The sequence below is a fragment of the Aethalodelphis obliquidens genome, unplaced genomic scaffold (assembly GCF_003676395.1).
Source record: "Aethalodelphis obliquidens isolate GAN/ISIS:26980383/991018 unplaced genomic scaffold, ASM367639v1 scaffold28, whole genome shotgun sequence".
Lineage (NCBI taxonomy): Eukaryota > Metazoa > Chordata > Mammalia > Artiodactyla > Delphinidae > Aethalodelphis > Aethalodelphis obliquidens.
The window spans coordinates 14,567,661-14,580,299 of NW_020837972.1; the positions used below are offsets into that span (position 1 = coordinate 14,567,661).

Here is a 12,639-nt window from a genome sequence, read left to right on the forward strand (position 1 = left end):
CAGTCATTCAGCTGACCACCCTTAACCAAGCAGAAACTTCAATGGCTGCACATAACAAAGGACACACACTACAGATTTAGTACAAGAGACACTAAACCAATAGCGACAACAACACACCCAGGGAGGGGAAGGGGGAGCTGATTTGCCACGTTGTATTATTTGAAATGTTCAGTCTTCAACAAGAAAAAACGTACAAGACATTCCAAGCAAGAGTAAATAAATAAAGTATATAGCCCATACTCAAGGCCTCATTTCTTCTTTTACCAAGGGGGGCAGTAAAAATTTTCCTGATGCTTATAAAGGACTCATTTCAGTGCCGCAGATCCCAAAGAAATGAGTGGCTTGAGCTTTGACGATTGGGAAACTTTCAGCCAGTTTGGCAAGATACCCTTCTGCTTTGCAGGAAAGCACTTTTCCCCCTGTGATGAGGAAGAGAGGGGCGTTACCTGCGGGAGGTGGACGGGCCCCGGTGCTGGTCAGTGCCGGTCTCCTTCACGAGGTTTCCTTTGCAGCAGATGACCCTTAATTTATCCTGATACGAGGACGCCAGGTAAATCGCTCCCGAGGAAATTGCAGGGCCCAGGTAGCGTGGGTTCGGGATTTCCAAGTACGCTCGGGCAGGGGTCCTGTGGAGTTCCAGGAGAGTCTGCATGGCCCGCCAACCTCCACTGCTAGGCAGGATGAGAGGGAGCACGGCCCCGCCCGACACCCACACCCAACTGCGAGCTTTTCAAAGCCTGGGGGGCAGTGCTTACCCTAGAGAGGAGCGGGCCTGGATCTCAATTACTTCGAGTGAGTTGAAGTGGGTCACAAACAGATAAGGTTCTCTGTAGGCTGCGTGGCCACCACCGAGCAAGAGCGTGGGGCAAGGGAGGATTAAGAGACAGAAAATCAAAACCTGGCTGCCATGCCATCCCTGAAGCAATTTACCCTACACGTGCACCCACATGCCTGCATAATGAGACATGTTCAAGTGTACCCCCTGCCACGCTGTTAGAGTGGAAGATGGGAACTGACTAAAGGCTACACGGTCGGGATCAGTTACGTAAATCATGGCGCATCCCTGGAATTCCGCACAGGCGTAAAAATGCGTAAGGCAGCTCTCTGCACTGATGGGGAAAAAACCCAAGGTGTAGTTTTACTTAGTTTGTAAAGTAGGGTTCAGAATACTGTGTAAAGTGTGCTACCACACTGACTTTTTAAAAAGGGAGGGGGGTGAGAATATATTTTTTAATGTGCCCGTTATTTGCATAAAGCACTGGAAGGATAAGAAACTCAAAAAAATGTTTTCCATTCGGGGAGTGGGGAGGGAGGATTTGGGAGACAAGTGATACGGGTGAGACTTCATTGTAGACCTTTTTAAACTGTTTAATTGAATACATTTTTCTAAAAAATTTAATTAAAAAAGACTAGGTTCATAGATTAAATATTTCTGGTCTTAGTACTATATTTCTATATCACAGTGTCACTCAAACTCTAGGATATAATGAGAGCTGTTTTGGGTCTTAAAGGGAAAAAGAAGATTATCACTATTACTCCTTGCGGTGAACTGTTACTTCGGCATCAGTCGTGCCTCCTAGTACTCAGGCCCTTGTGGCCTCTCCTTGCCTGGCATCGGGCTGAACCAGCAGAATGTGGTGGAAGTGAGAAGGCCTGCCAGCCCCCACTTTTGCACTCTTAGGAGAAGCCCACGTGGAGAGAAATGAGGCCTCCAGCCACCGGCCCCTGCTAAGCTCCCACCTGATGGCCAGCTCCAATTGCCAGCCACTTTGTGAAGCCATTTCCGACTTTCTAGGTGTCCCGGTGCCCCTGCTGACACCGTAAGAAGCAAAACTGTCCAGTCAGGCAACAGAGGCTCAGGCAATGATAAGTAGTTGTTTTAAGTCACTAGGTTTTGGAACTTGTCATGAAGCAACAGATAAACGAAATAGCCTTGGAGGGTATTTCAGAACATTCACACAGTCACATATGTACGTTGTGTGTGTGTGTGTGTGTGTGTGTGTGTGTGTGTTCACCCTTTGACCCAGTAGCTCCACTTTTAGAATTTCTGAGCTGGGGATATTTAACAAGTGTGCACATTTTAGGGTAAGTTTTTCATCACAGCATTGTTCACACTTACAAAAAGAATGGGCCTAATTAGAATTGGCTAAATTGACAGGTGTTCAGCGGTGCTATGGGATGCTGTGCGGTCTTTGACATGATTTAAATGAACTCACAGGGAATGGTCTCCCTTTCTGGCATGAGAGGCCGCTGGGTTTGCCTTCCGTGGTTCGGCGTCAGGCCTCGGGGTCTCTGCCCTAGATGCTTAACGCGGGTGGTGCTTCACGTGGCGCCTGGCGCCTAAGGGGGCCCCAAGCACAGTGCTTAAGCCTAAAGGAATTCCACCTGAGGTTTTTTCCCGGGACACCAACTACTGGCAGAAAAGAGCCCCACACCTTGCCTCACCTACCGAAGGCCAAAGGTAAGCGACTCCACTTGAGATCATCTGTGCGGCTGCGTCTTCCGTAAGAATCCACGAACACCCCAAACTCTGCAAGGAGGTAGAGCCCAGGGCATGAGCACGGCCGGAGGCAGGGGTATCAATGACACACACTTTGATGGAAGAGTAAGGAATCCAGCCCAGCGGGCTTGGATTGTGAAAAACCTCAGGAGCTCTGCTGAGCCACGTCTCTCGGGGATTTATTAAAGAAAGAGGGTTCGAGTGAAAGGGGGGAGATAGGAAAAGAAGGGGGAGACGGAAGGAAGAAGAGTCAGGGAGTGAGGAAGGGGGAGAAACAGGCCCAGAGATCTGAGGGGGGAAAAGAAGGAAAGGGAGAGAGGAGAGGGAGAGAAGGGAGTGAGGGGCAGAGGAGGACAGAGCAGGCCGCTCTTGGAGAGACCGACAGCGCCGGACCTGGCTGGAGCCTGGGGGTGGGGCGGGGGCACCCCGGGGGCCCTGGCGGTGCAGGACCGCGTACTCCCCAGGACCGTGTACTCCCCGCAGCAGGACCGGCCCCGCCCCAGGTACACGGGCCACGCCCGGCCCAGAGGACCCTGCCCCGGGGCTGTGGTGCCGTGAGCGCCCCCATCAGCAGTGGGCAGCTGCCGCACTCACCATGGAAGCAGAGCAGGAACTCCTCCCGCTGCCCCGCGCCGTTCACCTGCATGATGGACACGGGGAAACTGTGGGAAGAGGAGGCAAACACGGCAGGCGCCAAGGAATGGTCGTTCTTATCCAGGAATTCTGTAAAGGCAGGCAAGAGGCGGAGCCTCAGGACCCAGAAGGAGCCCGAGGTGGCAGCGGAGCATGGGCAGGGGGCGCGCCCGGGCCCTACCCTCCAGCGTGTACTGTTTCATGTCAATCTCGTAGAATTTATTGGTTCCGATGAGGATACTGTAGTTGGTGAAGTGGACACAGCTGCAGGGCTCCGAGGTCTCGATCTCCTGAGACGGGGCAGAAAGGAGGATGTGAGCGTAGACTTGGGGTGGCCCCCGCTCTCCTCGGGCATCTAACCAAGCCGTGCAGGCGTTGCCGCACAACTTCTTCCTTCTGTCTTCACACCAAGCACATTCAGTCTCTTCACATCCCTCACAAGGACCCCCCCCCATCCTTTTGCTACCTCTGGGTTCTATGCAACCTGAGACTAAGAAGGTCAAGTTGCACCCCAAAAAAGGGTCAGAAACGCCACTTCAATGAAAAGGTAGCATTCAAAAAGAGAGCTTTAAAACTACGACATCCTAATCAGAAGAAAAAGCCTGGAGGAATACACAAACAGTGGTGGTTAGAGGGAGTGGTTTTAGTTTCCTTTTCCAAGCTTCTAGGTTTCTATTCTGAACCTATATTACCTATATCATTGTTATCATTACTGAGTTATCTCATCTATCTGAATTATCTGCTTCCTAATTATTTACACTTGTTTTCAGGTCAATCCTAATGGCTTCAAAAACCTAGGCATGCTTATTCCAAATGATGGCCAGGAATTATAAAGAAGAAGTGATTTCTGGGAATTTTCCTGAAGTTAACAGTTCAAACTCTAATCAGCATTATCATCACCACTAAATATTTATTGATCACCTACTAAGTATGAGGAAACTAGTATAACACAGTGAAACGTTAGGGAAAGTCAAACTTCAGTTTGGGTCTCAACTTTGTAACCTAGGATCTTGGCCAGCCTCAGTCATCTTACCTGAAAATTAGGGATGATCACCCCTGTTTCTCACAACTGTTGTGAAAAGTGTGTGAAACAGCCAGCTCAGTCTCTGGTAGTAGTAGGTGCTCAATAAAAATGCAAACTAAACAAGAGCCCGCCCCAGATGAAACAGTTTCTCTAACAGGTGACAACCCTTATATATTCATCCCTCCTTTTACTTTTAAGACTAATCACGAAAGCACCTGAAATACATCAGGCTTAGGATGGGTGGAACATGCCTAGTCTAGGGACAAGAGACAGACTTCTCCAGAAGCGAGGCAAGTGCAGTGATCTCACGGATAGCCGTCCACACTGCAGGCAACATCACAACCCACTGTGCTCCGAGGAGAGCCAGCTCCCGCACTGTGTATCAAAACACAGCCAGCACTGGTTTTTTTGAAGGTCATTAATAGAAACTTTTACAATCTGAGAAGGATTCTGGTAGGTGCCACCAGGGCTTCTAGCTCCTCAGAGAGATCTTCCTTTCTTCTACTGGTTCAAAAGAGGTGTCTCCTCCATCAGCCACCTTCCTTTCTCCCTTCACAAAAGGCTGAATTCACTGGGCTGGCCAGAGAGGCAGCTCACACATGCAGGGGAGGAGAGCGAGAGCGAAAAGTGTAAGGATGGGCCGCTCTGGAGCTTTCTCCAGGGAGCAAGACACCCTCCCACTCTCTCTAAGTCACCCAGGCCGAAGGGCCCAGGCACACACTACGCCCCGAGACAGCACCTTCCCCACCTGCTCGCTGGGAGAGCAGGCCCGGCCAGGCCCGGGACTTACTTTCCGAATGCAGTACTTGCTGAGGTTTTCGTTGTAGCGGAGAATGACAACTTTGTTGGGCATGGCCGCACAGATGCAGAGCCCGCTCTCAATCTGAAAAGCAGTTGATGGGGGAGGGGGGACGGAGAAAGAAGGAAACAGCGCGTCACCAGTGTGTACACTGGCTCCGTGGCAAAACTAGGAAAGGAACATCAGTTGAGAGCAGGGTCTCTCAAGCCCGGCACTATGGACACTTTGGACCAGGTCATTCTCTGGTGAGGGGCCATTCTGGGCACTGTAGGATGTTTAGGAGAAACCCCAGGCCCTGCCCACTAGATGCCAACAGTGCAACCACCACTTGTGTCGAAAAGCAACAGAAACTTAACCCAGTTTGAGGACACACAATTTTCAAGGTCAAATCAATCAGCCCACAATTTCAAGAGCCCTTGCCGGCTGAGGCCCGCAGGGGCGCTTACCTTGCCGGCAGCAAACAAGTGGCAGCCCTTGACGGCTTCGAAGATGTTGGGTGAGATGTCCGGCTGGGCGGGAAGGTGAGACTGTGCGAGGGACTGTTTCACTTTCTTCACGTCCACGAGACACAGGGCCCGCTCTTCTCCTGAGGGGACGGGACAGCAGAGCCACAGTGGCGGTTCTCGTCCTCCCCCAAATAAAAGCCACACGAGGCCATGCGGAGGCACTGCTTTCCACAAATTCCCATAAACACAGTTTAGGTCCAACTTTTAGATCTAAAAGGAAAATATCTGGCCTCTTGGTCAAGACTTTGGAAGGAAAACAAAAAATTCTGCAGACACAAAATTGGAGAACATGAACTGAATATTCAAACGTGCTCCCCACCAAAGTCAAGGAATGGGTAGGGGACAACAAAACAGTAAACGCGGACTAATCCAGTATGTGTCACGGTGTCACGAGGGACCACAGAAAGGCTGAGGATGGTTCCACATTCAAGGAGACGAGGGAGACCTGTGTGAGTGCAGTGCGTGGTCCTGGGCTGGATCACAAGCCGGGAAAAAAATAAAGGACATTACTGGAGCCACAGGTAAAAGCCAGCTATGGGCAGTACATGAGAAAATGGGAGAAGCAACGATTAAATTCCCCAAATTAAAAAGTGAAACTATTCTGTAGGATGCTATAATGGCGGATACATTGTCACCCATTTGTCCAAACCCGCAGAATGTATAAGAGTGAGCCTGAATGTAAACTGTGGACCTGGGGTGATAATGACGAGTCCATGTAGGTGCACTCCGGTGGGGGACGCTGATGGAGGGGGCGGCCTGCGCGTGCGCGTGCGGGGCAGAAATATAGGGGAATTCTCCCTACCTTCTGCTCAGTTTTGCTGTGAACCTAAAACTGCTCCCAAGAATAATGTCAAGAAGGAAGGGAGGAAAGAAAGGAAAGGAAGGAAAGCAAGAAAAAAGAAACCAGGGGCTTCCCTGGTGGCGCAGTGGTTGAGAGTCCGCCTGCCGGTGCAGGGGACACGGCTTCATGCCGCGGTCCGGGAGGATTCCACATGCCGCGGAGCGGCTGGGCCCGTGAGCCATGGCCGCTGAGCCTGCGCGTCCAGAGCCTGTGCTCCGCAACGGGAGAGGCCACAACAGTGAGAGGCCCGCGTACCGCAAAAAAAACAAAACAAAAAAATAAGGCCTTGAGAGCAGGGACTTGGGCTGTACCATACCGCAAAAAAAAAAAAAAAAAAAGAAACCAACAAAACAAGCCAGCAGCGGAAAAGAGCTGAGAGACCAAAGAAAGCCAGTTCCTGACCATATTACGTCAGGATTCGGCCCCTGGATCCAGCCGGCCAGGCCTGAATGAGACCTGACTGTGGATGTTTTGAACATGGAGCAAATGCATTATTGTTTTCCCCTTAAAAAAAAAAAATACACACACATACATATACACACACACACACACACACACACACACACACAGAGACATATATATAGTACTACCGATAAAGAGAGGGAAAAAGAACCTTCCTGGCATGGGTATGTGAGAGAAAGCCCCTTGTTCTTAGGTGACTGGCTGAAGGATCCAGTCACAGCTGCCACTGACTCTCAGGTGGTTCAAAATAAGTGAGAGAGAGAGGAGAGAGAGAGTGTGTGTGTGTGTGTGTGTGTGTGTGTGAGAGAGAGAGAGAGAGAGAGAGAGAGAGAGAGAGTGTGTGTGTGCGTGTGTGAGTGAGAGAGTGAGAGAGAGAGAGAGAGAGAGAGAGAGAGGGAAGGGCGGGGGAAATGTGGCAAACTGCTAATGAGTCGTGCACGCAGTGAAGGGTGTGTGAGAGCAGGGAGAAATGGGAGGCGGGCAGCAGGGCGGGCAGGCGCTCAGAAAGGGGCTGCGTGCGAGCAGAGCGCCGGGGGCGCGGGCACCTACAGGACGCAGAGGGAAGAGCCGCATTCGCTCCAGTCTGCCCCCAGGAGGGCCTGTCTCTGCGTTCGACAAGCATATGGCGAATCATCTCCCTTACAAGTGAAGGAAAAGCGCCGTGTCCTTGGCCTCCCACCTGCAATCATGAGGAGCTTCTCCAGGTCCTTGATGATGTAAATCTGGAAGACCGCTCCGATCCCTGGGACGTGGGTGAGGGAGTTCTTCAAGACATTCAGCGCGTACAGCCCTTCCTCGGTGCCCACCAGCACCACCTGCCGGGGTGCAAGTCCCCAGGCAGAGCGTGAGGGGGGTCACGTCCCCATAACCAGCCCCAACACAGCCGACGGTGCCCAAAAAAACATGGTCACCTGGTCGCTGAAGGGCAGCGTGCAGTTCATGTCGAGCCGGTCATCGCCTTCCAGTTTCAGCAGGGAGTTTCCAAGCAATTTCTTTTCACACGAGAAAGAAAAAAAAGAGAGAGAAAAAAGAGGCCACAGTGAGCTGAACTGTTCATGACCGGACCGTCCAGACAGACAAAAGCAAGAACGGAGAAAAGTTTAATGCCAGGAAGAAGGGCAAGTTCCTCCCGAAGACGCTCAGAAGCACACGTCTACTCGTGGCTTGCCCGTATTTTGATCTGAGCTCAAAAGGCAGGACGTGAATGTTATCGGTATCTCTGGGGTGGCTGTTAATTAGTGCCGGAGTTGTAACTCAGTTCAGATGCAGAACTAAATGAGTGCAGGAGACGCAGAGAGAGAGTCTGTGATACGAAACCAACCGAAGCTGAAGGATGTCCCTGCCAAGGCTTAATAAGCCACATGGACGCTCCTGCCCCTCCAGGTGGTGGCACAAGGGCAAAGCCCAGTGTCAGCAGCAAACCAACCCACTTCTGAGTCTCTTTACCTGAACCCACGCGGGCAGAAGCTCGTAGGAGGTACAGTCAGGGCCCTATTGTACACACATGGATGGGGCGTTCGGTAAAAGGCTCACACGTGGGACAGGGAGATGGGTCATTGAAACAGGTTCACCCCACGAGCAGGAGACTCGTGACTGAGGATTTTCCGATTGCTAACACTTGAAGTGTTTATTAGGAGCTAAGTGTTTGAAAAGAGCTGTTGGGTCTTTGGTGGAGCAAACACCAGTGAGTGATGAGCGCTGTTTGTATCCTGGAATGTTCCAGCAGGAGTGATGCCAATCAAGGCCCACCCACATCTCTAACGTCTTCAGGAGAAGTAGGATTTCAGACCTGCCTTCAGAAGAGCAAATCACATAAAAGCAATTGAGCAGGTTATGAAAAGCCTTCCTGAAGGAGACACGGCTGTCGGCAGCCTTTCGTGCCGCTTCACGGACAGCGTGCTCGTAACGCAGGCCTTCAAACAACATACACACTTCCGGGTAAACGAGAGAGAGGATTTCCTTGTAAGTACATTTGCCCTGTGCAGCCAGAACCGAGATGCAGTGCGCCCTGAGAGCTGGCTAAGGGGGTCGACTCCCCCATTCTAGAAGGCTCTGGGGTTTGGAGGGGGACCCACGATGCCGGCCAAGCCGCCTCGAAGCCTGGATCTCTGTCGGCACAGAATCCCGGTCGTGACAGTCTCAAGCCATCACCCCTCAGAGAGGGAGGCCAAGGGGAAACACGGCAGCCGACGGGACTCCCACCAAGTCTGCCCGCTTTACAGAGACAAGCTCCGGCGCCCGTGTGCATACTCACAGCATCGGCTTCTGCCTTTTCCCTAGACACTCTCCCACCTGCGACAACTGACTCTAAGGCGGTGACCCAGCGCTGCTTGTCGGGAAAGCTGGGAGCCAGCAAGTAGAGGGTTCTCCCGGGCCAGCAGGTGGTGTGCGGGTGAGATTCCATCTTCAGCACGTAGGGGACATCTAGGAGATTCGACAGAGCACAGGGTGGGGTTCGCCCACCCCCGCTGGGAACAATGGCCAAGCCACACCTGAGTCCCAGTTACTTAGCAGAAGGCGGGGCCGGGGAGCCTCCTTCGCAGGCTGATCCGCCACGTGCCCCTCCTGCCCTTGCTGACGGATCCAGCCCAGCCAAGCCCAGACCAGCCCACCTCCGGGGGCCCCGCTGCTCCCCACCTGCTTTGGCTGTGTTTGCGAGTTCAGAAGCACCAACGGCGCCATGAATAGACACGTCCCCGTCGGGAAGGCACAGCTCAAATTCTTCCGCCGGCCTCTGTCCAGCTTGGTGCAAAGAGGAAGGGCAGAAAGGAAAACAAAAGAACAGGAACAAGAACAAGAGGAGACAAGAGGAAAAGAGAGAGAGACGGAGTATGCGGTGGACAGACAGGCGCACGAGAACAGAGGAGGGAAGAGATGTGCGGAGAAGGCGGAGAGGGAAGATAAAAACAAAAGTAAAGTGCGTCAGATGAGTGGCACAGTCAAATTGCGGATGACGATGCGGATTTATGGGTTAGTTGGCTGAGGCGGAAGTTCTCGGAAGGTGTATTAGCAGGTGGAATCTTCAGGGCAGCACCCTGCAGGGTCTTCAGTGGGGAGACCTATAGACGTGAGTATCGTACCAATAACCTTCAGCGCAGTCATTTGGGTTTTAATTTTCAAAAATGGAAACTTGTAGAAGGCTTGCAACGCAGTCCGGAAAACAGAGCCTTCACACCAAGACTAGGACAGCTGGGCCAACCGCGTGCAATGAGATCCCCTGAGCTATTAATTTACCTTCTCTGGCTTCACTGTCGTAAATGAGGACTTTCGAGCCCTCCAGGACGATGTACTTCCTGTCCCAGCCTTGCTGTCCTCGTTTGTTATTCCTGGGAAAACAGAGATGGGAAAGACCTGTTTGAACTCAGAAGAGTCAGGCAGGGGGAAGGGGTGGGGAGGCGAGGGAATCCCAGTGAAGATGCTTCCCTCGAAAACATCGGGAATGAAGTACAGGGGCAGGGGAAAAAAAAAGCTTCCTTCTACCCTTCTGGGACGTAGGCTGGCCTCGGAATTCAACTGATGTAAGACACATGAACAGGAGAAAAGCATACACATTTTATTTTATGCGTACATGGGAGTCTCCACAAGAAAATAAAGCCCCAAAAGCAGATGGGCCCAAGTGCTTATATACTAAGTTGAACAAAGAGCAGCAACTGAGGAAAGGTAACAGGGTCTGTGTGCACAGACTTCTCTCAGCTGGCCCTGCCCCGCCCTGCTCCGGGGAGGAGAATGCTTCTTTCCTCCTGGTACAGGAAGAGCAGCTTTTACATGGGAGTTTTATCTCCTACTTTCCAGGAGAGAAAGGGGAGGTCAGAGTGTCGCTCTTGCATCTGCTGTTTTCCAAATGCCTTTAGCTCAGAAGTATCCTTACCCCAAAGCGGCCCGTTCTGGGCCGGCACATTCTGCCACCCTTCACCAGACCCCACCCCAGCCCGAACGGCCTTGCAGCAATACCTGGGCACCTTCATCCACCCTTCCAGGTGCAAGCCGCTGCTGGGCTCCTTGGTCTGGAGACCCGGGGAGTTCATTTTGTCACGGCAGAAGGCCTCAGTGAAGTGCGTGGCATATTCGGCTGGCAGGCCACAGGTGGCCGGCAAGCACGTGGAGCACTTGGGATGACACATGACCTGACATTCTAGGGAAAAGCAGTGAACAACCTGAACACACACTCGGCTGATGCTGGACCATTCCCTGCTTCTGCCAGCCAACCCCCCGCCTGGCCCGTCCATCTGGCCCCGCCATCCAGGGCATCCCTAACCTTTCCCAGGAGCCAGGCCCCTACGGAGAAGAGGAAACGAGACAGCCAGGCACTCTCGACCCAGTTTTCCTGGCTTCTCCCAGGCTGCCACAGACAGGTGTGTAAAACACATCTGCACGTTTCCTTTGGAGCCAGCACACAGCCTAAAGGCAGGGAGAGACCAGCCTGACGGAAAGGGGGCTGGAAGTTCACAAAGCCCAAGGCATTTTGCACAGGGAATTGGAGACGTGAGCTGACAACACGTATAAACTCCCTCTTGAACAGGGGAAAAATAGCGTCCTCCCACTAAGACTAAAAGCTTGAAAATGAATGCACTACATGATGAGGAATTTAAAAAGGAAAAAAAACCCCGCCCCCATCGGACAGAATCTTAGGTGGAGATGCACAGGCACCCTCCCCCCACGCACAGCAGCTGCTCTTACCAAGACACTTGGATGCCTGGCGCCCAAAGTGCACGGTATCCAGACACACAGCGCACTGCGTGGCTCGCATGTTCAGTCCTACATTGAACCGGTGAGGAATGTTGTGGTGCATGCGCTCCTTAAGACGTCGGCTGAATTCTGGAGGAAAATTTTTTCAAAAATATCATTAAAGTGCTGCAAATTATACCACCAAGAAGGTGAAAAGACGCCCCACAGAATAGGAAAATTGTTCGCAAATCATCCCTCTGCCAAGGAGTTTAGAGAATATAGGAAGAACTATAGGAAGAACAGAATATAGAAAGAACAAGAATATAGGAAGAACTCTTACGAAGCAATAGGAAAAAGACAACCCAATTAAAAAATGGGCAAAAGATCTGAAAAGACATCTCTCCAAAGAAGATAAATAAATGGCCGAGAAGCACAGGAAAACATGCTCAACGTCATTCATCATTAGGGAAATGCAAATAAACACCACAGTGAGATACTAGTTGACGCTCGCTGGGTTATCCAGACTCAAAAATATGGAAAATGCATGTTGGTAAAGATGTGGAGAAATGAAGGTCCTCATACGCTGCTGGTGGGAAAGCAAATGGTGCAGCCACTCTGGAATCCAGTTTGGTCCTTCCCCATAAAGTTAAACACAGAGTTACCAGATGACCCAGCAATTCCACTCCTAGGTCTACACACCCAAGAGAAATGAAAACATTATGTAGCCACAACATTTGTGCACAGATGTTCACAGCAGCATTATTTATGATAGCCAAAAAATGGAAACAATCTAAATGTCCATTGATGGATTAATACAGAAACAAGATGTGATAACCACACAATAGAATATTATTCAGCAATTAAAAAAATGAAGTACTGATAAATACTACAAGATGAATGAATCTCAAAAACATTATGCTCTATGAAAGAAGCTAGACACAAAAAGTCATACGTGGTATGATTCATTTATAGGAAACGTCCAGGATAGCAAATCCATGGAGACAGAAAGCAGACTGGTGGTTGTCAGAGGCTCCATGAAGGGGGAAATGGGAAGCAACTGCCAATGGGTATAGGGTTGTTTTGTTTTTGGGGTTTTTTTTTGGGGGGGGGTTGGACCAAAAATGTTTAAAAATTAGAATGTGATAGTTGCACAGCCTTGTGAACTTACTAAAAAACAATGAATTATACATTTCAAACAAATAAATTGCA

General features: G+C 51.0%; 1 protein-coding gene across 8 annotated transcripts in view; it reads right to left on the bottom strand.

The window, feature by feature from the left end:
* The window catches only part of CIT (citron rho-interacting serine/threonine kinase), a 169,994-nt gene that overhangs the window by 5,656 nt on the left and 151,699 nt on the right, over window positions 1-12,639 (bottom strand). For 7 of the 8 annotated variants that reach the window (XM_027124739.1, XM_027124738.1, XM_027124737.1 and 4 more), the window contains 14 exons: window positions 11,443-11,580; window positions 10,717-10,897; window positions 10,000-10,091; window positions 9,403-9,507; window positions 9,020-9,189; window positions 7,677-7,757; window positions 7,445-7,580; window positions 5,403-5,542; window positions 4,948-5,040; window positions 3,315-3,423; window positions 3,095-3,223; window positions 2,450-2,530; window positions 756-834; window positions 447-626 (listed from right to left, as the gene is read on the bottom strand). In XM_027124739.1, coding sequence (XP_026980540.1) covers window positions 447-626; window positions 756-834; window positions 2,450-2,530; window positions 3,095-3,223; window positions 3,315-3,423; window positions 4,948-5,040; window positions 5,403-5,542; window positions 7,445-7,580; window positions 7,677-7,757; window positions 9,020-9,189; window positions 9,403-9,507; window positions 10,000-10,091; window positions 10,717-10,897; window positions 11,443-11,580 — 1,714 coding nt within the window. Of the gene's footprint in view, window positions 1-446; window positions 627-755; window positions 835-2,449; window positions 2,531-3,094; window positions 3,224-3,314; window positions 3,424-4,947; window positions 5,041-5,402; window positions 5,936-7,444; window positions 7,581-7,676; window positions 7,758-9,019; window positions 9,190-9,402; window positions 9,508-9,999; window positions 10,092-10,716; window positions 10,898-11,442; window positions 11,581-12,639 lie in introns of those variants that run through there. The other variant, XM_027124741.1, reaches the window with a different exon arrangement.